The sequence below is a fragment of the Amaranthus tricolor genome, chromosome 3, assembly GCF_026212465.1.
Source record: "Amaranthus tricolor cultivar Red isolate AtriRed21 chromosome 3, ASM2621246v1, whole genome shotgun sequence".
NCBI classification, from domain to species: domain Eukaryota; kingdom Viridiplantae; phylum Streptophyta; class Magnoliopsida; order Caryophyllales; family Amaranthaceae; genus Amaranthus; species Amaranthus tricolor.
The window spans coordinates 26,367,452-26,390,452 of NC_080049.1; the positions used below are offsets into that span (position 1 = coordinate 26,367,452).

The following is a 23,001-nucleotide window of genomic DNA, read 5'->3' on the forward strand; positions in this document are numbered from 1 at the left end:
TTTATACCCAATAACTTATAATAATAATATTTAAACATAACGCTACTTGTAACCTTTTTTTCTAATTCTAGTGTCTTCCCATTTTTTTTTCAATCCCAAACAAAACACTCGAAAATGTGAAGGATGCTGTCCTTTTAAAATGCAAGTAGTCCTCAATTGCTATTCAAATGGATGAATATTATTCCCAATATGTTCCTCGCATTTATTTCCAATAGTCCAAACTCCAAACAAAGTAGAAGTACTAGTTAAACAGAGTTTCACAATCTACTCTCTTAAGTCTTAAGTACACCAGCACCAAACTGACAAAGTTATATAACTAACTATATATGTAAAATAAATAAATAAATAAATAAATAAATAAAGAAAAAAGAAAAAGCACAATTATGCACAACACCCAAGTCTTGACAATGAAACGCAATGTATCTCTCACAAAGAAAGTATGACTACAGTTTGAAAATAGATAAAAACGACAACTTATATTATTTCTACCTATTCATTGATTTAAGGACATTTTTTTATTGGGTTAATTTATTGATTATGTTTAATTTCTATTTTTGTCATTTTTTTTTACCTTTTTACCCTTACTACAACAACACAACAACACATACATATCAATGCTTTTTATGGAAAAAGAGAATTTTCCACCTACTTTTAAGTGATCCTCCATCCCTTTTTGGTTTTGATGCAAAACTCAAATATTCATTTATCTATAAATAGGAGGAGGGATAACAAAGTAGGATATAGTAAAAAAGTCTTAATTATAAAACAAGTGTTACAATTGCATATATCACTAGAGTCTAAAGCATAGGGCATAAATATAGATTCACTAATAGTTGCAGTTGCAGTAGCAGTAGCAGTCACAAAACGGATTTAACAGTCAATATAGATGATTACAGCTATTGAAAGCTTGCAGCCTCAAGGTTTTCATTCAGGTAATCGAGTCGATTTCGAGTTATGTCATATGTGTTTCAAGTCGGTTCATAATCGGATTTTATGTCAACCTTGTTTTTTACATAATTTTAAATCAATATTGATGTCGGGTCTAGTCGAGTTCGGTTATAATGTCCGGTATTATCAGCTGTCGGGTCTTTTTAAACACCTCTTTTTTATTGCGGCCTATATTTTAGTCGCGATAAACTCAAAACCTTTGTAATACGATGGCAATATAGTGATACAACCTTATTTTTGCACTATCGTCAAAAGTAGAGACTAGGGTGCAATTAGTGTATCACCCATGGCAAAGTGCAATTAGTGTATCACCCATGGCAAAGTTTTGTCCTTGAGGCTCTTTTGATTAACAGCAATCAAGAGAAAAGATCTGTATAAAATGAAGTCAGGACTGCGTTTTAAATAGATCTCAATTGGAGAAGTACATCTGCTGCAATGCCAAAAAAGTCAAAATAAGTAAAGCAAAAAAAACCAAGTCTCCTCTCCAATTCTATACAAGAGCCGCAGCTGTCTATATTCGACATTTTCATCACCATCAAAGAATTACATAGTCTTGACTCTTGAATATAGGGAGTCAAAATAGTACAGAAACAGCTTATCCGCAATTAGCAACAAAAAAAAAAAAGAAAAATGTATCAATAATCTCTGTATTCTTCAATCAGCTTGTTGGTGATCAAACTTGATCATTTTACTATGATCCAAAGAGGATGGTAAATTTTGGGAGTGAAATGCTTTCCTGAGTTCATTATATCTTTCGATATTGAAATCATAACTCTCCATAAGCTTTCTTTGCTTAGCATTAAACCGGCTTTGAAAGAATCCTTCAAAGGAAGGTTCTTTGGATGTCCTTAGGAAGAAAGCATAACCAAGCATAAAGTAGGCGGAAGTAACATAAAAACAAATGGGTTCCATCACATCCCAGGAGAGTTCCCAGAATGTGAGCCTCATAAAGGCTGCTGTTTGGACCACCATGTATCCCAACCCGGCCCATAACTCCCTTCGAACTAGCGCCTCCGCCTTTTGGTCAATCTCTGCCTTTTGCTCCTCCAATAGTTCCAGCTCTTGTCTCCGCGGGTCGTTTGGGTCAGTAACAGGAGGTGTTACTAGACTCTGAATGGCCTTAGCTACCTGTAACCAAAGAAATCGGAAAGAAGAATATTTGGGTAAAGCTTGGCCACACCTATATTGGTCAACATTATTAAGATTTTGACTTTTTAAGGATGGTTAATATCACAAGACACTCAACAAAACATAGCCAATACGATAACAATTTCGTTGATGAGATAAGATGTCAAGTAAAAGCCCTTAATTTGAGCATAAATTATGATGATAGTTACATAATAAATAAGAATGCATGTTCATGGGTTGGAAAAGAAAGAAAAGGACAAACACAAGCATCAAATAAGACTCAATTGGACCATTAAAAATGATTGTGAAATAGACCCAAATAATACTTCTATAATGTTGAAATGCAAGGATGATATTTTAAATGGAACACTCTGCAAAATGATATGACCATGCTTCAATTTGGCTGATGAAAGCAATCAAATTTTTAGTGCTATGTGACCTTTATCCTATGCCATCAAAATATGTAGATTTACTATTCAATCATACAATGGACTCTATTCATATTTTTCCTCAACTTAATTTGATTAACAAAGGATCATCTTCAACCTTCAAGCTAATAGTATTTTTATGATTTACGATAAAGTAGAGAACCTCTACGGGGGTATGGAAGACTAGAGATAACAGGGTTTTTTTTTTTTAATTTGGGTTGTGCTAAAGAATTTTGACGGCCAAAGGGAAGGGAACGAAGGGGAGAGTTTATTGATGCTCATTTTGTGAGAATTCAACTATTAGACATAAAAAAAAATAAAACTGCAGATAAAAATAATTTATAATAAAGAAAACAAATCCAAAAAAATTCTTTGAAGGAAAAACAGTGTTGGTTTGTTTAGAAAATCTTCAACAGTAGTAAGTTTTCTTTTTGTTACAAATCAAGATTAAAATTTGAAATGATTTGTGACAAAATTAAATCATTTAACTCAGTTATCGTTTTCAAATTAATTTTTTAAAAATAACAAATTCTTTTTTCTGGGGAGGGGGCATGTTTGAATCTGTCCATTGATCTTGGACGGTGCAGAAATCGAAGGGATTGGAATCAAATTAAAATTAAATCTTTCCAAAAAAAAATGTCGCTCTCTTCCTCTCTCTCTCTCTCTCATTTTTCTCTTCTTCCCAGAAACTCGTTCTCCTTCCTTTTTTTCTTTTTTGTTTTAAGTTTTCTTTTCCACCCTCATATTTCTGTTCACCTTCCGGAAAATAATTCCAGAAAGGTAAAGAAACGATAAAATAGATGTCAAAAGTGGAGCCCTTTTAGATCTGGCGTACCAATGTTATAATTTCCTGTCCATAAACAAAATCACAATCAACACATAATAAATCACATCAGTTTTCGTCCCATCTCATCAAAAACAAATCTGAAATCTAGAAACACTGAGAATGCAGATCTAAATTTAACAAATCAAATAATTAATTCATAATGTTTAAATTAATAAAATGAATAAAAGTTAAGAAGATTAACCAACCTGATGAGGACGAAGACAAACAGCGTTTCCAAGAACAATTACATTTCCAGAATCATCTAAATTTTTAGCAAACAATAACGCATCTTCTTTATTTCCTCCACAACTTTTCTCAATAATCTCAACATATTCCTTATACGTTACCCAATCTCTCCCTATATCCCTCAATTTCTCCTTTATCATCTCCATTTGCGACGCTCTTAACAACTTCCTCACCTCTTTCACCGATAATCCCACCTCCGGCGCTTTTTCTTCATGTGCTAAATGAGGAAGCGCCAATAAACCTCCTAGATTAATGCGATCTTTACGAATGTTAATCTCTTTCAGCTTTTCTGCCACGTTTTGAGGCGGAAACAACCGGAAACTCGCCGCTGATGATGATGACGACGCCGACTGGTATAGCGGCCGACGTTGAGTGTTTCTTTTCGTTATTCGAGAGGTTTCCGGGGGTTCAGAAGGTGGTTTTCCGACTGCGGTATTTCTTGAGACTGTGGGTGTTGAGAATCTAGAGAGATTGAACAATCTCTGTACTAACGTTTTTTTGAACGCCATTATATTTTTTTTATTAAGAATAGAAAAGACGATAATGGAGGTATTAATGCTATTTTAATGGAGGTATGAAAGAATAATGAAAACGGAAAGTTTGAATGCAAAAATAGGGCAGGCTGCGAAGGCTTTATATAGGTCCCATGGATTGGGAGTTAGGAAGATAAGTGAGGCAAATTAGGTGTTATGACAATAAAAAAATAAAAATAAACAAAAAGTGAATTTTTATGACGCAGCAAAAGATTAAAAAAGATTTTTGTGTTAATGTAATATTATACGAATATTCCATATGTGTATATGGCTGTTATGGTGGGATAATTATGAGTGCATCCTTCCTCATTAGAGTATTTACTTGAATAATTTACTCTTGCACAAATTACATATAATAATTTCATACTATCATAATTTTTCTATAATAATTTTGTCTATTAATTAAGCATAAATATTTTTATGTGTAAGGGTGGTTATTTGTCTAGAGTAAATTTGGGCAATCCTATAACCTGTTATAATAAGTAATTCACCAAAAAAGTAAAAAGAAAATTAATTAAAAATTAGAGAAAATTTTGAAATTTATATAAAAAATTCTGAATAATAAAAAAAATCATAAATTTTTTTGATATTTTTTAACATTTTATTTTAATTCATCTATTATTAAAAAGAAAATTAAACTTGTTATAGCAAGTCATCTGGTTATCGGTTTTATTCTAGGAAAATATCACTTAAAGTTTAGATTATTTATGGTCAATTAATAGGTGTGATTATTGTAGGAAAATAATGAAAATATTGGATTAATCTAGGTAATTTTTTCTTGACTCTTCTCCTTCTTTTAATATCAAAAGATAATATTATGAAAATATGTATTAAGACGAATTAAAAAATATTACTCACTCGTATTCTCTTTAAGTGTCCTATTTACTTTTAAAACACTAGTTATTTATGACTCTTAAATTGTATTTTATTATTAATCTATAAGATTAAAAATAGTCATTTGGGATCTCATTTGATTCGTTTTGATGTAAAGTTTATTAATATCAAATTTTCATAATTTTTAATTATACATAATGAAATATATTAAAAATTGAATAAGTACATTGGATAGAGTGTATAAAGTAAATGAGACATTTAAAATGAATAAGAGGGAGTATTTAAGTATATATTTTCTTCTATGTAAGAATAAAAAAGTATAATAATATCAACCAATTAATAAATAATAATTATTATACAGTGTAGTAACTAATTTCATTCCGATGGCACTAGTAAATATAGAATAATTTACTTTTAAAAATTACATCACTGATTTCCTTCTCAAAATCCTAATTTTTGTTTTTTTTTTTTTTTTTAAATCTTGTCTTTGCACTACATTTTATTTTTAAGTACTTCATTATTTTTCGTACCTGTTACAACCAACATTTCCCAAAAATAAGTTGTAGTCAAAGTGATGGTCGTCGGATTTGCAGGGGAGGGGCCTTGGCAGTCGATTGTGGTGGAGGCAGGGAGGGAGTGGAGGTTGACAGTTTGTGGATGGTGATTATTAATTAGTGGAAATTGGGAAAGAAGAGTAATATTGAGGGACGGAGCTGGGTGGGGGTGGTTTCAGTGGAGGGACCATTATTATGGAGGGTTGGTTATGGAGAGAGCTATGCTAGTGTTGAAGGTGGTGGTATAGGGGTGCCGTGACGGGCAGTGAGTTTTTTTAAACTACCTTTTTAAATTTAAAAAAACTAGAGAAAGACCAAACTATAGTTGCTTTTTTAATTTATAGTGTTATAAAAGGGAAAATTTAGAAGTTAAGAAGAGGTCATGTGCGACCCAAAAATCTTTTTCATACAAAAGATAACCCTCTTTTAGCAATGATTATAACTCCGAAGTTACAATTAAGCGCATTGGAAATATGTTATAGACTCCATCATAATCTTAATGAAGTTGTTAGGAAATTAAGCAGGAAAGATACAACAATTTTTTAAAAATATACCACTTAATCATAATCCTTACATATATCAATCTAGCACAATAAAGGTAAGGAGGGCATTTTTTCCTCCCATAGGCTTTCAGTAATTTGTGACAGAGAAGAATATTATGCAAAATACTTCTTCCCTTAACAAATGCACCTTTTAAGTGATCAACAACGTAGTTCATACAAAACCAAAAAAAGTTTTAGAACAAATTAATTTGGTAATGACTTTTAACACATGATATAGGTCTATAATCACTAGGAGATGGAGCATACTACAACAAAGATTTATTTTCGTGTTTATGGATCATTTGTTCTATTGGTCACTAGATCAAGGATGGTGCAAACAATATAAAATTAAAACACTATTTGTTTTAATTTTTTTTTTTTATTTTTGAGGCCTAAGAACATATATAGTTAAACTAAAGCATGTTGAATATTTAGTGTATATTAAATCTTAAGAATTATCACCAAGTACTACAAATAATAGTGGGACAAAGTGTACTAAACATACAAAGTCCAAAGAGGTCAACGGGAAGGATAAAACACAAATTGGAACAAAAATGTGCCTTTTCGTATTCTTTGATCAATGAGCATTGGATTCTATTCTTATTCAGCTTTGATTATGGAGTTACAATTGACTTAATAGTGTGAATAATGCTCGTGAATACAATAGTTATAATGGTATTGATTGATGGTCATTATACTTGATCATCAATCGGTGATTAAATGTTCATGACCCTTTGGTATACTTGAACTAGTATAAATATAGGCTTGGGGAAGGATGTCACACACTAATTTTTTGAATTTTTTATCCTTACTTTATCTCTTACTTGTGTTTTTTCAAAAAGGGTTATAAACTTCTTATTAGAACTTCCAAAGTTTATAATTCATCAAACACTTTGTTGTTAAGTTTCATACCCTAAGTACTGAGGGTGTGTTGTGTTGTTTGTATCTCATTGGTGAATTTTTAAGTCAAACCCAGATATATTTGTGGGGGAAATATCACAAAATGAAAGTGATTACACGCCTACAACAAGTATCAAGTTTTCAGGTAACAGGTGTCGTTACAAAGATCATCTTCAAGTTATTTCTTATAGCTTTTGTGTAAGTTTATTTTAGCCATCAATAAAGGAAAATACTAATTCTCATATTGCAATTTGTATTTGCATTATTATTTCTTAATAAAGCAAAATCAATGTAAAATAATATCTAATATTTCTAAATTTTAGAGACATCATACAGTCGAACATCTTACACATGCTCAGAATCTTTCCATCACTAGATAAATCAATTAATAACCCTAAATAATGTAAATTTAAAGGGAAGGGTTGAAGTCAAAATGTTACGATAAAAATATGATATCAGTGCTAATGCTCTTTTACTTTTAATAATGTAAATTCAAAAGAGTATTTAGGAGTAAAGTTGAGTTTTTGTAAATAAATACAATGACAATTGTTTTATAAATATAAAACTTATATTTGGTGTTTAATAATTTATTATCTTACCTTTTCTAATGACTAATTTTTGTTATTTTTCTAGAGGATTCACGAAATGAAAAATCAAGAAAATGAATTAATAAATCATGATTAATCATATTCCACGTGTTAGGCCAAGATTTAGCCTACCCTTCACCGTCAGATTAAAATTGTTCTACCTTGAGGTTTGATGTTGACTCTCAGCCGTATGATTGCGTGTGATTAGAAGTATTGCTCATGCCAAACACGTGTGAAGGTTAAAAGTTTGGTCAAATGGAGATGGAAAGGTCTACGAGTGCGAAACACTTCATTTGAAATACTTGATATATTATAATTGTTGACGTCATTAATTATTTAAACTTATTTATAGATTACGTCTATTATGTAAGAAATATTATGTTAAATTTTGTGTGAAATCGTCTAATCATATGATTTTATAATATTAATATTTTTTGATTTTTAAATATATATAATTAAAAATATAATTAAAATAACACACTAAATTTCTTAAAACAGTCAAATATAATACGTATTTAGAAACAGTGGAAAAGTAAAAGATTATTTTAATCATATTAATGATGTGTAATGCGGAGATGCTGACAAGGACAGAGAAAAATATATATGGTTGGCAGCTAACATTTCAATATTTTATTTTTGCTAATTTTTTTGGGAAGATTAATAGTTAGAGAGTCTTGCTTTTATTCTGAAATTTTCAATGCAGTTTTACGCAAACGTGTCGCCACATATTTCATATATTTTGTACACTAATTTTGTTTTCCTACCATTAAAGTAGTTATGTGTTATTAATACTCATTAAGATGTATGCTTAAAATTATTTGGATATATTTTTAATGGAAAATAAAATATATCAAAATAATTTAAGGGTATCTTAATATATTGATGGAGTATATTTTAAAATCTAAATAAAAAAATACAAAAAGATTACTTTCTATATTATGTATTTATTAGGATTTAATTTTCAAAACATGTTGCCACATAACGCCTTTAACATCAAATTGTTCAAAGCAATTTTTGTATGATGGGAAATTATGGTGAGACCAAACCATACGATGAATTAAAATTTGAAAATAAAAAAAATATGTATTTTAAGAAAAACTTATCTCAACTTTGGTTGTTATAACCCTTATATTTTAATGTTTAAACTCTCACTTTGTAGTTAAGTTAGTCAATTTAAGTCATAAACGTCCAGGTTTCACAATTATACCATTTGACCATTAAATCCTTGTTTTTGCAGTTAAAGCTTTATTTAGTGTCATTTATATTTTTTGGTGTTTAGTTTTCTAGAAGCAAAAAAATGGTTTATGTTTTTAGGTACAATATTTTATTCAAACATATTCAATGCATCTAACGCCAACGTGTTGCCACATATTTTCATATATCTTGAAAACTAATTTTGATTTTCCTACCATAAATGTATGTGTAATTAATATTAAGATATACTTAAAGATCATTTAAAAAAATACATGCTTAAAATTATTTTGATTTACTTCTATGTTTGTTTGATTCTATGTTTTAACCAAAACAAGTTGCCGCGTAACACTTCTAAGATTTACTTTATTAATTAATTTCAAAACTTAATAAATATACAAATTGTTCTAAGATATCGTTTCTCCGAAATACGCATTAAATATATGGACTAAATAGTCTAATTAATATAAATTAAAGAAAAAATAAAAATGTGGATTTAAAGTCGTCTTTTTTAGAGAGAGTTATAATAAATAAGACTTACATTTTTTATTTTAGTCGTATGTGTTTCTGCATAGCAAAGCAATTGAAGGTAATTGGCAATGGGAAAATTAGGAATTGTTAGAAGGAGAAAGAGACGTTCATCAAGTATAATCTACTCATTGGTATGGGAGTTGTGCGTTGTTTTGACGTGAATGCTACTAATTAATCCCTGTATTTAAATTAAATTAAATTAATGTTTATATATACCAGTTTAATTTGATGTACAATGCACTAAATATTATATTATTATTATTATTATTAGGAAAAATTACCGTGAATAATATAACTTTTTGTTAATTTTCCTACGATAATACCAACTCTTAATCAACCATGAATAATACCAACTTAAAGGGGCGTATTCCTAGAAAATCATTAATATGTTAAAAATCAAATTATAGGTGATTATAAGACAAAAAAAAATTAGTAAATTAGTTAATAAACTAAAGTTGGTATTATTTTAGGAAAATATCCCCTTAGTTTGTATTATTCATGGTTAATCAATAGTTGGTATTATTGTAGGAAAATTAACAAAAAGTTGTATTATTCACAGTAATTTTTCTTTATTATTATTATTATTATTATTATTATTATTATTATTATTATTATTATTATCATTATTATTATTATTATTATTATTATTATTATTATTATTATTATCATTATTATTATTATTATTATTATTATTATTATTATTATTATTATTATTATTATTCGCTTCTTATAAATAGATTAAACCGGATTCGGGTAGAGGTTTTTCTTTTTTCCTGACGGACAAACCAAACCTTATCTATTGAGTCACAAGCGTTTTCGGTGATTTGATTATTATAATATTTGCTATAAATTAATTTGGTTGTTTATCAAAATATTTCTTTAATATTTGTTGAGTATTTATTTGTTAATGTCTTATTTAATGTTAACACTTTTAGATCAGGAATTTTTTTATTATACTAATGCCATGTATCAGTGTATGAAAATAACCTTTTTAGTACATAAATATATATATACATTGAAGATAGTCTATCACCTATCTAAATTTATGAGCTTATCTAAACCTATTATCCATTTTTGAATTAGTTGACCCTTATAATTGAAAGAAATAAATTATGCTATCTTCTATTCGAAATAAGTGTTTTATTTGACTTTTGACACTCTTGTTTTAAGGCTTAAACCCCTACTCAAGTCTTAACATTTCTCCTCCAAAGGTTAAGTTTTTTTTTTAATCAACTAGTCTAATCGTTAAAATGTTTATTTTAAGGCTCAAAATCTCTACTCAAAGAATTAAAGTCCCACTCGAAGCTTTAAACTTCTTCACCAAGTGTTCAACTCTAAGACTTTAAATGACTATTTCAAGGTCTAAAACTCAAAATTCAAGCTCTAAAATGATAACTTTAAAAAATAATTTTTAATAAATGATACATGCGCTAAACCAACTTTTTTTAATATATGATAAGCTGATGGAAGGAGAAGGCAATAGATATAAGAAAAATGATACGTGCTCCAACTGGAATAAAACACGATTTATTAATTAATTAAACTTAATTTCATCAATTAAACTTACGTTCACTAATTTCTTCTAAATATTTACGTTGTAGTTACTAATTACACCAAAATGTATCTATTTTTTTTAATAGTACCTAATTCATTAATAAAGAGTCATACGACATCTACATCAGAGATAAAAATTAGCAAGTACGTAACAATATTAACCAAAGATAATTCAAAATTTACAAAACTACGATCGTTGTATATGAGATCTGACAATTCTGAATATTCTCTTTCACATCGCTATTTGACACAGCGTTCTACGAGGGGGTCTTTCGATCTGTTGTAGTCTTGAGATAGAATTTAATTTGATGTAGTTGATGGTAATTACAAAACAAACTTCATAACTCCAAACTCTCATAAAGAGAGAGATCAAAACCCAATATATGCGTAGAATCAACCCAATGAATGGGTAGAACAAATCTCCTGTAGGGAGAGGACAAATATTCATTCTAATCATATTCAAAAAGTTTAAAACGGATAAATTTAGGGGCTTATCATCAACCAAAAGACTGATGATAACCCCAAATCAATTATGGAGATTGAAGTTTTTTTTTTTTTAAGAGAGAAGAGAGATTTATTTTTACTTAACTAAACTCTAAACATATATTTTCGGAATTAAAATAATTTTATTTTGTATTATGGAAATCAAAATAAAGACTTCGTCACATAATCTATTCAAACGATTCTTTGAGGCTTTCGACTATATATATAAAGACTTGAACACCAAAAATAAGATTAATTACTACCAACACACATGAAAATCTCTAAAGCATTCTTAAGCTCTTCTTATACTTTCTCATACATTCAATATTTAACATTTCTTTATTTTGTAAGAAGTTTGCAAAGCCTCTTATTTGACATTTTTAGAAGTTTCTTTTTTTTGTTTTCTTTTGAATGTGGGTTATCTTTCGATATAAAAAGGAAATTATTAGATTGTGTTTTTTGAAAAAATGAACATAAGTAGAAGATATTTTATATATACCAGAATTTATCTGAAGTATCGAGAAATTAATGAAAAAAGTTTGAATCATATACGTAAAGAAAATCCTAAGCGGAAATAGACTACTTTTTGTTAAACCTCGTTAACAATTATTTGTAATTTGTCCAAGCTTCATTCCACATTAATTTTGCACTTTATTATTCCACAAGCAATCCATAGTAAACACGTTTGAAGCTTTTTCCAAACTTTTAAAACATACTACCTCCTATTCAGCTAAATTGTCCTATTTTTTTTAGCACTATTCACTTATCACTCTTAATTTATATTTTACTTTTAATCTATATAAGTTAAAACATAGTCATGTGAAATCTGGTTTAATTCGTCTCAATACAATAATTATTAATATCAACTTTTAATAATTTTTAATTAAGAATAATTTAAGATATCAAGAGTTAAAATATTGCATCAATAAATATAAAAAGTCAAATGAGACAGTTGGGCTGAATAGGAGGGAGTAATTTAAAATAACCTGAAAAATGGGGTAAATTTTCTGTTCACTCCTTTTTATAGAGCTCTAGTCTCCTATTGAACTTTTAAAAACTAATAACCCTAACGAATAAAAAGAATAAAAAATTAGCGTATAGAGAAGTTTCTAACTCCTTCAATTGTAATCAAACTTGGATGAACCTTATTAGTCATTTAAAGGTGTTGTATTCTATGTACTTAGTCGTCTACATTAATTATATAATGTGTATATTTTAATTTAATGGGTTGCTTTAATTTATTTAAGTAGAAATGAGAAAATATTAAAAAATATATATTATTTTAATAAACTATATCCATACAAAATTTACTACGTAGTCATCAATCATATATCAAAAATTACTACTCTTTTGTCAATTTTACTTAAAAAAAATTACAAATGACTATTTTAATGTGTAATAATATGAAAATTATGACAAGGAAAGTAATAAAGAAAAAATAAGGTATGGTTGACCACAAATATTTTAATATTTCCTATATTAGACTTTGCCTAATTATTTTGGGAAGATAATATAAATTACTTCAATTCTAAAAATCCAAAATTTCCTATGCTGTTCAAGCTAACGTGTCGCCACATATTTATTTGTATCTTGAAAAACACAATTTAATTTTCATACTATAATAACAGATGTGATTAATTAAAATTGATTAATTATATTTAATGAGAAAAATAATGTGAACATTTGTCATTAATTAAAGTTACTTTTACTTGATGTTTTTACCAAAGCTTGTCGCCGCATAACGTCAACTAACTAACTAGGTAGCAATGTCAAGTAAACTAACTAATTTCCTTAATTATTTTCAATTAATCAGTTTCACACATTGATTAATATTTCTACTTGATGTTTTCGTATAGTAGAAGTATTATTTAATTTCATGAGTTAAAACATTTTTCTTGGTAAACCTAAGCAAAGAAGAAATGTGGATTGTTTAAAGAGAGTAGACACCTTCACCAAGTAATTACTCCTTAGTTTCGGATTTGTGCTATCGTATTTTTGAGTCATTGAGGGGTCAATGGTGGATCTTTAGTAAGACATGATTTCCATGAAAATTTTTAGGTCACTTTATAAAACAAAAATATTATTTATATTCAATAAAAATATATGTACAATTTAGTTAATAAGATCATAATTTTTAAATTAATCATAAGCATTAAAAAGTTATTACATTAAATTACATAAAAAATATCTAAAAAGAATAAGCATTAAAAAATATTAAAATTATGATGATTAAGGTTAATTTTGTTAAATAAATATGACTTATATGATAAAAAATCTATATAGAAAAAACATTTAAAACTAACTATTATGATAAGCGAAAAGATTAAAGTAAAACAAAAAAACTAAAAAAGTATTATAAAATTTTTGAATCCTATTCAAACATTAATTACAAAAATTCAATCTAAACTTATAAGTTCAAAAAACATAATGGATATTAATTTTTGTAAGGCATTTGCATGTTCAAATGTGGTATTTTTTAGGTAATGACTTCATGTGACAATGTGTTACACTTCTTCATGAGGAAAGCAAAAGTACGTAAAATGAGACAAATGTGTTAGGGTTTGTTGGGGAAGAGGTGAAACCTTCACCAAATGACTACCATTTCCCTTTTGGATTGAGAGTAGTTGTGATGTGGGGAGGGTTAAATCATTATATAATAAATGTTGCCTTTTCTTGGATTTGGGTCGGTTGACAAATGGCCAAAACTTGTCCCTTTGTATTAACTAAGCAAGTAATAAGTAAACATCTTTACAAAAAAAAGCAATACAATGTGGGAGGATGAAGAATTTCATTAGCTCCATAAAGTTAGTAGCTAGAAATGCAATAAGAATATATTTATTTATAGTATTAGATTCAACTAAAGGATTTAGGTTTCACACTACAATAACATCAGAGCCGTTTCATTTATTTTTCAGCTTTGAAGTAAAAGATAAAAAGAGTCCCTAAAAATTTATAGCGTAACGAATAATATCATACATTTTTTATTTTTTATTATTGATATTTAAACTACTTTATAAAAAATCACTAAGAATTTATATTACTTAGAAAAAAATGTAAATTATATATAAATTTAAGTCAAATTAATATCTCACACACACACACACACACACATATATATATATATAAGTTTTTTGGGCCCTAAAAATTTGGGGCCCTGGGCGGTAGCCCGCTTTGTCCTTGCTAATCGACGGCCATGAATGAAATTAAATTTTTGTGACATAAGATTTAGTAACATAACAAAAGTCACTAATTTATATTTTTAGTATAATAATTATTGATTTTTATTTTAGGTTTCACTATAAAGTTAAAGTGATTTAGTGACACTTATTTGGCATTTAGTAATACATGTAATTGTTACTAAAGTTTATAATGACATTTATGAGAAATATCACTAGAACTAGAGGTTTTTAACGGGCCGGGTCGGGTCACAAATTAAACGGGGCGGGTCAAAGCTCATTTAAATCCGACCTACTTTGACCCGATTTTTAAAAGTTCATAAAATATTTTTTTATTATACTTTATGGCCCAATTGGATCGACCTACTTATGTATATAATAATATCATTTAAAAATATTTTAAAAGTGGTAAATTTTTTTTCGCAATTAATTCTTTTAATTATCCGACTCGTCCCATTACACCAAGGCCTGTTAATAACCCGCCCCGATTAATGACCTGCCCCCTTATTGACCCGACTCGCTAATGACCCGTTAAAATGTGACCCGACCCTTGACCAGTTTGGTCAACCCGCCTCGTTGAACACCTCTAATTAGATCCTATGTCACGAAAAGTTTTAGTATGATTAGGGTTTGGGGAGGGAAGAATGACGGCAGCTCATACCTATAGAGAAGAGTACGGTCAAAGAGTCCCTCAGCTCGAGAAAGGTTTTCAATGAGAGAGAAACCTGCAACTTGCAAATAGAATACGTACAAATAACTAACAGTAAAGATAAAAGTAACAAAGGAGGTAAAGAGCGATAATTATCAGCAATGAACAATAGCAAACGATGGGTAAAAGGGACGGGTTTAGTAATCTAAGACGTGGATAAGGCGCCGCCAACTGCCCTATCCCTGGTTAGGTCCTTGGAGAGGTGAAGTTCATGCATATCGCTTTTAATCTGTTTCTCCTACATTCTCCTAGGTCTTCCTCAACTTTTCTTGCCCTCCACTATGATGTATTCGATCCTTTTTTTACTGGGCGTCATGTGTCTTTCTCTGCACATGCCCAAACCACCTCAACCTGTTCTCCCGCATCTTTGCGGAGAGAGGTGCAACTCATAACTTCTCCCTAAACTCTTGGTTTCTTATCCTATCCATCATAGTATTACTACACATCTCTTCAGCATACGCATTTCTATTACTTTCATCCTCTGTTCGAAAATCTTCTTTACGGGCCAACATTCAGTGCCGTATAACAACGTCGGCTTAATTGCAATGCGGTAAAATTTACCTTTTAATCTCTTCGGGATTTTTTTATCACAAAGTACCCCAGTTGCTGCTCGCCACTTAAGCCAACCCGCTTGTATACGATTAGTAACGTTTTCATCAATCTCCCTATTACTCTAAATCACCGATCCCAAATATTTGAACTTGGACGTACATACAACAACTTCTCCCCCCCTATGGTCACCTCTGGCTCCCCTATCGATTCTGTCCCGCTGTAATTGCATCGCAAGTATTTTGTCTTCGTACGGCTTATGCGCAACCCCTTAACCTCTAAGGCTTCCCTGCACTCTTCCAATTTACTATTAGCCTCCTCCTTGGTTTCTGCGACCAAAACTATATCGTCGGCGAAAAGCATGCACAATGGTACGGTTTTCCAGATGGATTTAGAGATTTCTTCCATAATGACCGTAAAAATGAAAGAATTTAGTGCTGGTCCCTGATGTAGTCCCACTTTAATTGGGAAAGACTCTGTCATACCCACCGGTGTATGTATGTTAGTCGACACTCTGTCATACATGTCCTGTATTACCTCAATGTACCTTCGTGAAATACCACTATTCTTGAGGCTATCCCAAACGATGCTTCGTGGTATGTTATCGTACGCTTTCTCTAGGTCTATGAACACTAGATGCAAATCCTTCTTTCACTCCCTATACTTTTCTATCAGTCTCCTCAAAAGATATATTGCCTCGGTGGTTGATCTTCTCGGTATGAATCCGATTTGGTTCTCTCTAATTACCGTCTCTCGTCTAATTCTTTTCTCAATCACTCTTTTCCACAATTTTATAATATTTAGAAGTTTGATTCCTCTATAGTTCCCGCATACTTGTGCATCAGCCTTGTTTTTAAACAGTGGGATAAGTGTGCTAACCCTCCATTCTTCTGGCATCTTAGTAGACCTCAAGATGACATTAAATAGGTTAGTAAGCCAATGAATTCCCTCCTCTGCTAAAACCCTCCACACCTCAATCGTAATGTTATCAAGTCCAAATTTGATCCCCTATTTTTTTGAGAGCTACTCCCACTTCCACTTCCACCGTGGTAATATCAATAATCGACCCATGATCCTGTGTTCTTTGGATGTTTGAAGTTTGTCGAATTTCCCCCTTTAGACCCCTAGTCTCATTGAGTAGTTGAGAAAAATATTGATGCCATCTCATTTTGATGTCCTCTTGTCTAAGGAGTACTCGTCCACCTTTATCCTTAATGAACTTCACTATCCCTAGGTCCTTCTTCTGCCTAGATCTTGCTAACCCTTTATGAAATGAAAGCCTCAAAGAGGTTCAACAAAGAAAAAACAATATGAGAAATAAAGCAAAATATGAACACAAGTGTTTATGAGGTATCTTGAATGCCTCCCCCTAAAATGTAGTATAATGTTATTGTAAATAATTCAACAATACAATTAAAATAAACCTCCCTTATCTTGAGAATAAACCTCTCAAGATCACAAAATACTAGAGCAAAATAAGTACACTCTCAAGTTTCTAACAATGCACTAGACTACTCTTAATATGCGTGTTTGTGGTGAATGTTTCTATGAGTGATGAATCCTATTTATAGGCAAGGTATTTATCACTTTTAGAATTCCCTCATAAATCACAATAAACAACTTGTAACACCCCAATTAACTATGATAATTGGCTAGTAATAAACATCACAATAAACATTACATTAAACAAAGAAGTAATGCACTTGTTCAATGACTACACTAAAAATTCCTATGTAGTCTGCTCAATTGCCTCTCGATCGAGCTACTACCTCGCTTGGTCGAGCGAGCCTCTAGTAAAGCTACTGACATGTTCTGACCATTCTGCTCGACCCACTCACTCCTCAATCGACCCGGCTATGTCCGCTCGACCGGTTGAGCGAAGCTGCTGACTCCCCTTTCTTGTTGCTTCGACTAAACAACCAACATCAAATATTCTTAACCTTAAACCACCCATATAAGGACTTTTAAGAGTTATGACTACAACTAATATAGTATTAAATTATCGGCGAGTTTTTAATCTTCGATTTTACTCCAGTCGATCTCTATCTACAAATTACAAAACAACAAATAAATGCACATCAATTCCCGAAGCAATTTGATGCTTCCTTTTATTCATCCTGATATGCAGGAGTTGGACACGGCATGAAACAAAGCAGAAGCAACACAGATTCAAACTTGGAAGGATAAATCCATAATCCATGACATATTCATGCATTTCAATAATTTTAATAGACGTTGCCACTTGCCAGATACATTGTCCACCATGCGGTGCTTGTATTCTAATGCTACGTACACCTTTTTTTTTATTTCAGTTATTCAATTTAGCTAGATTTACAATTTAAACTCTAATAATTATATCATTCATAATTAGTGATATGAAATTTTATTTTAACCGCAATGTATCTGTAGCTGCAAATCGAATATAAGGAAGCGAGTTAATAAATTTGTCAATTTATTATTACGAGATACGGGACAAGCAAATATAATTAATTTTAAATCTATTTCTACTGTGACAAATAATTAAAATTATGCAAATAAAATGAATATAGAAAGGAATAGCATAAATTAATGTGAAGATAATAATAAAGTCTAGGATATTGGGAATCACCTAATTCTAGCATGAAAATCATTTATTCTCCTAATTATTTGAAATCGAATATTTTAATATGATTAAAAACAATCTAACTAATCTCAAGCTTCCACTCTATATATTGATCAATATCTTTTTAAGAACTTATTACTAATTTTAATCCTCAAAACTTTCATTTTATTGGCTAAACAAGTATGAATTTAACTTAAATATACCTCAATCATAAATTAACCATAATCTTAAACTTTCGTTCTATTGAAAAGATTAATAAAAAGTAAATGATCAAAATAGTCCTAAAGTGCCTCTAAACTCCAAAAAAATATATAAAAATAGCCACAATAAATATAAATAATTTCACTTATCAATGAGCATGAATCACTAAGTAAGACAAACAATTGACGCAAGAAATGTAAAATGACACTACTAAGTGATCGAATGATTTATGGTAGTATGACTGTGTGAGAGTAAAGACATGCATGTAAAATATAATTGAAGTTGTAGACTTGTAGGGTGTAGTGTGGATTTAAATAAAAACAATGAAATCTATATATTATATACCCTCTGTTTTTTTATTCTTCTCATCTACGTTTTTATATTTTTCAAAGTAAATTTTAATTGTTAATATTTCTTAATACATATAACAAAAATTACAGAAAATAAATGTTAAAAAGCATATATTAAGACGATTCTAACGAGATCTCACATGAATATATTTTATTAATTTCTAAATATATGTCAAAAATATTAATCAAATTTCTCTCTCATTAAAGTAAAATATTCCAAATAAAAAGAATATTAGAGAATGTAGGGAGTACATAAAGACACTTAATATGCCAAAAATATTTTTTAAATAAAATAAAAATATAGCGTGTACATAACACTAAAAAAAATTACACTTCTAAAAACTACCTAAAATAGATTGAAATCGGTATAGGCTTATATCAACTGATTTCCAACTATTTCAAACAGTGCAAATATAATTAGTGTTTTATTTTAGTAGGAAATTTGAAATCAATTGGAAAGTTTGATTAAAATAGAACAAGCGAAAATTTAGTTAGAATTTCCGACTAACAAATTACTCAAAAATTATTCAGTATTTTATTGTTGTAATTTTAAAAAAATATAATATTTATTTTGTTGAATGAATCATTATTTTTAATTATTTATTGTTTTAATTATTTCTTTAATGTAAATTTTTTATTAATTTGGTAACGTAATGTTGAATAATAAATTAATTATAATTCATTTCTTGTATATAATAAATAAATAGGTATTAATATTAAAGAAAATAAACTAAAATTATGAATAAATAAATAGTTAATCAAATATTATTAAATAATAAAATAAATAACTAAAAATATTTATTTTCAAGGGTATGGTTTGATGTCTTCTTCCTTTCCAAACCCTGATATATCTTCTTCATGAGTGGGATTATCCCTTATGATGTTTCTACGACTAGCTCTTTGTGGGACCTGTCGACCACCTTCCGACTATATAGATGGTCGTTGACCAATAATCATTGCTAGGTCGTAGTCCACTCACAAATTTTGACCATCTATATTTCCGCGTCCACTACTTTGTCCACGCTAGAGTGGTTATCAATATCATAGGGCTGTACCGACTACTCAATGGCGAAATCGATGGTCGATGTCCAACCTAGCTTTTGTAGTGAATTCAATATCACTCAATCTAAAGTCATCATTGTATATGTAAATTATTGGTCATAAGTAATTCTGGCAGAAAGCTATCTGAGAGGATTAAATTAACGTTAATTTGAAAAAAATTAATAAGATTAGAAGGAGAACCAACAGCATTTATCTGGAAAGATTGAAGAAGATTTGAACGTACATTAAGAGTATTAGTACATGGGAAGGTCACATGTAATTGGAGGACACTTGTCCATCGTTAAAGATTACCACAATTTAATGAGACACGTGCTAATAGAAGAAGCAAAGAGCGCCATATAAAATAAAGAAAAAATCACCAAAGTAAAAGAGAACTTGACACGTCAAGGACAACAATAGTGACATGCAAGAAAATTTTGGGGATTGATGAAATAACAGAAGGAATGTTCTTCATACACAATGATCGACTATAAATACACTTCAAGGAACACATAAAGGAGGTAATTAAATTCTACTATTGAGAGGGAGACATAGAACTCTAAGTAATTTATTGCTAAAAAGTTAATTACAACTGAATTTCAAGGACCCACATTGATTTTCAGAAGAACAATAATAGCACAATCATAAATCTAAGAAAGTAATTTCAATTGTTCTAATTAATCTTCAAAAGAACATTTGTCAGATATTAATCAAAAAGAACTCACGTCTAAATAAATCTTAAGTAGTAATCCACCTTGCAGTCACAGTGCTCCTGGAAGGACCTTTTAGGCAATTTGTAACTTGGGAGTCGGAGTGGGTCCCGGAAAAACATTTCGGGCCCTGCTAACCCCTTTGTTGCATTTTACAGGTACAACTATCTTCTTAGGTGATCTTACTGCATAGCTTGGCAAGATAGCAAAGACAGACTTCCACCAACACTTAACTCTTGATTAATCATAAATCAGGAGATTAAGTTCTTAATTAATTGTCCAACAAAACCATACAGGAACAAACATGATTCAAATCAGACATTTTTCGATTCAAGACTAACCTGCACTCCATATGACTCGGCTTGAAGTCAATTCAGACCCAGCATAACTCGACACAAAGTCAACCTAAACCCAAAAATGACCAAACCTAAGATTTCATATGACCCCACTTTAAGTTAGTACGAACTCAACTTGGCTTGATCAAAAGTCAATTAAAAACCTAATTTGACCTGATTTGAATTTAATTTGATTTGAATTGTAATTGACTTATACCTGACCGTATTAACTTAACCTAATATTAAACTAGACTGTTTTTTATTCGATCTGGCCCAAACTTTACTAGGACAATCTTATTCATCCAATTAACGTTGCCCTCGAACTAACTCGATCTAATTTACTAACTTAATTGATTCGTGCTGCTCCTCTCTTCTCGAGAATTCATAGATTCATTATCAGTGTATGGACAATTATCTCTCAATCAGGGGTTTAGGTTTGGAAGGAAATTCATAGACCAAGAACTAAGAGATGACCCCTTTACATTCATTTTGCGTGAGAAAAGGACATATCCTACTTGAGCCTTTTTAAAGCTTCTCTAGAGTTCCGGAGACAACATCAATCAATTGGAATTTCCTAATTAATCCTCTTTTATGAAAAGAAAGAACGCGAAATTCGTTTTCCTTTCCACACAAAATAGAAGATTAGATCTAGTCATAAGAATGCTTGGTAACCAAATTAAAACCCAATTTGATAAAATCTAACCCAAAATCCAATCGGGTAACGATAATTTATCCTAGTCTTTAGTATTTAATACTCCTAAATGACTAATGATATTTTCTAAAGCAATATAAGTACATTGCATGATATCTATGCAAAGGACACATTTCCAATAACATCGTAATATGATATGTACTCAGTAGAGCTGTTTATGGGCAGATTTGGGCGGGTAGCGAATTGGATAGTACCTAAAAGTTCTATCCAAGGGTTCAAATATTCAAAAGTCCCCCCGCATTTGCGATAATTTTTTTTGTCACTACCCGCTCATCTTTAAAACAGGCGGGACCTGAGGGTAGGCGGGTATTTCTTATATAAAAATTAAAAATATAAATCATATTATAAAGTTAAGTTTTAATAACAATTAAAATAGAATACATTGTCTAAAATAATCTAAATATATATAAAGTGTCAAAATTCTCAAATTGCATGAATCTTGAATATAGACGGTGGAGTCGGCTACTTGTTTGAACTTTTTAGTCGACTGTTTTGAAGGTTAAAAATATTAAATATAGACGATAGAATTAGAAACTTAAGTCTAAAAGAAGCAAATCCTAGATCTAATATAAGAGTAATAAACTAAAGCTGGGTATCCGTACTAATTACTAAAGTTGGGTATGGGTCATGTAGTAGTACTGTTTAATAATTAATAGAACTAATTATTTAATAAATCGTTTCAAAAAAAAATTATTTAATAAATAATATATTAAACTAAGCAAGCGGGCGGGTATACCTGTTTTTCGAGCCGGATGGGTCGAGCCTGGCGAGCAGCCTATCCATGAACAGCTTTAGTATTGACGTTCGGCGGAATTATGTTGGGCCCGGGGCACGTCCTCATAGGCATTTTTTTTAAAAAAACTATAGTAGACTTTTCTATTGGTAAGAGTAAAAGTGTAAAATTAATATTTAGTCTTTTAATGATAAATACTTTCTCATTTTAGTAATTTTGTCTTATTCAACTTTTTTCCCATTGTTTATTAGGTTAGTTGATTTATTTTGTTGCATTTCCTAGTATATCGTATTTAAAATTTTAGCAAGTCATATATGTGACTATCATGGGACAGATTCATACAAGCAGTCTATTAGGAAAAAGAACATAAAAAACAATGAAATATGAATTTACACTTGTACAAGAAATAATTTTTTTAAATAGCTTAGGCTGACCCAATTGAGGCCGTTTTACGGTGAGACGACCTTAATAAAGAAAGTGCACTATAAGAGATCAATCCACTATCTATTTACAGCATACACATTATTTTTAGAGTATATTTAACTTTTTCTCTAGTTACATTATTTTGAATAAAGAGGAATGAATTTAATAAATAAGT

General features: G+C 30.0%; 2 protein-coding genes across 3 annotated transcripts; both read right to left on the reverse strand.

Moving 5' to 3' along the window:
- Positions 1 to 891: 891 nt before the first annotated feature.
- Positions 892 to 4,192, reverse strand: LOC130808701 (calcium uniporter protein 2, mitochondrial). Of its 2 annotated transcripts, XM_057674161.1 has the most exons (3): positions 3,537 to 4,192; positions 3,340 to 3,354; positions 892 to 2,076 (listed from the first exon to the last, which is right to left on the reverse strand). In XM_057674161.1, exons 1-3 carry the CDS (start codon positions 4,083 to 4,085, stop codon positions 1,603 to 1,605), a joined length of 1,038 nt encoding a protein of 345 aa, XP_057530144.1. In that variant the 5' UTR covers positions 4,086 to 4,192; the 3' UTR covers positions 892 to 1,602. The 2 variants fall into 2 exon arrangements, with proteins under 2 accessions (XP_057530144.1, XP_057530145.1); XM_057674162.1 differs by lacking the exon at positions 3,340 to 3,354 and having other exon boundaries at positions 930 to 2,076.
- An 11,405-nt stretch (positions 4,193 to 15,597) lies between these two features.
- LOC130808502 (uncharacterized) lies at positions 15,598 to 16,244 on the reverse strand. The gene is made up of 2 exons (XM_057673969.1): positions 15,912 to 16,244; positions 15,598 to 15,843 (listed from the first exon to the last, which is right to left on the reverse strand). Exons 1-2 carry the CDS (start codon positions 16,242 to 16,244, stop codon positions 15,598 to 15,600), a joined length of 579 nt encoding a protein of 192 aa, XP_057529952.1.
- Positions 16,245 to 23,001: the final 6,757 nt, after the last annotated feature.

What these genes read in the sequence shown, in the direction of transcription:
- LOC130808701 (XM_057674161.1), bottom strand. Translation starts at nt 4,085, where the DNA reads ATGGCGTTCAAAAAAACGTTAGTACAGAGATTGTTCAATCTCTCTAGA.
- LOC130808502 (XM_057673969.1), bottom strand. Translation starts at nt 16,244, where the DNA reads ATGTATGACAGAGTGTCGACTAACATACATACACCGGTGGGTATGACA. An exon ending in AATCGATAGGGGAGCCAGAG is followed by an intron (nt 15,844 to 15,911) that starts GTGACCATAGGG and finishes TCGGTGATTTAG; the next exon opens with AGTAATAGGGAGATTGATGA.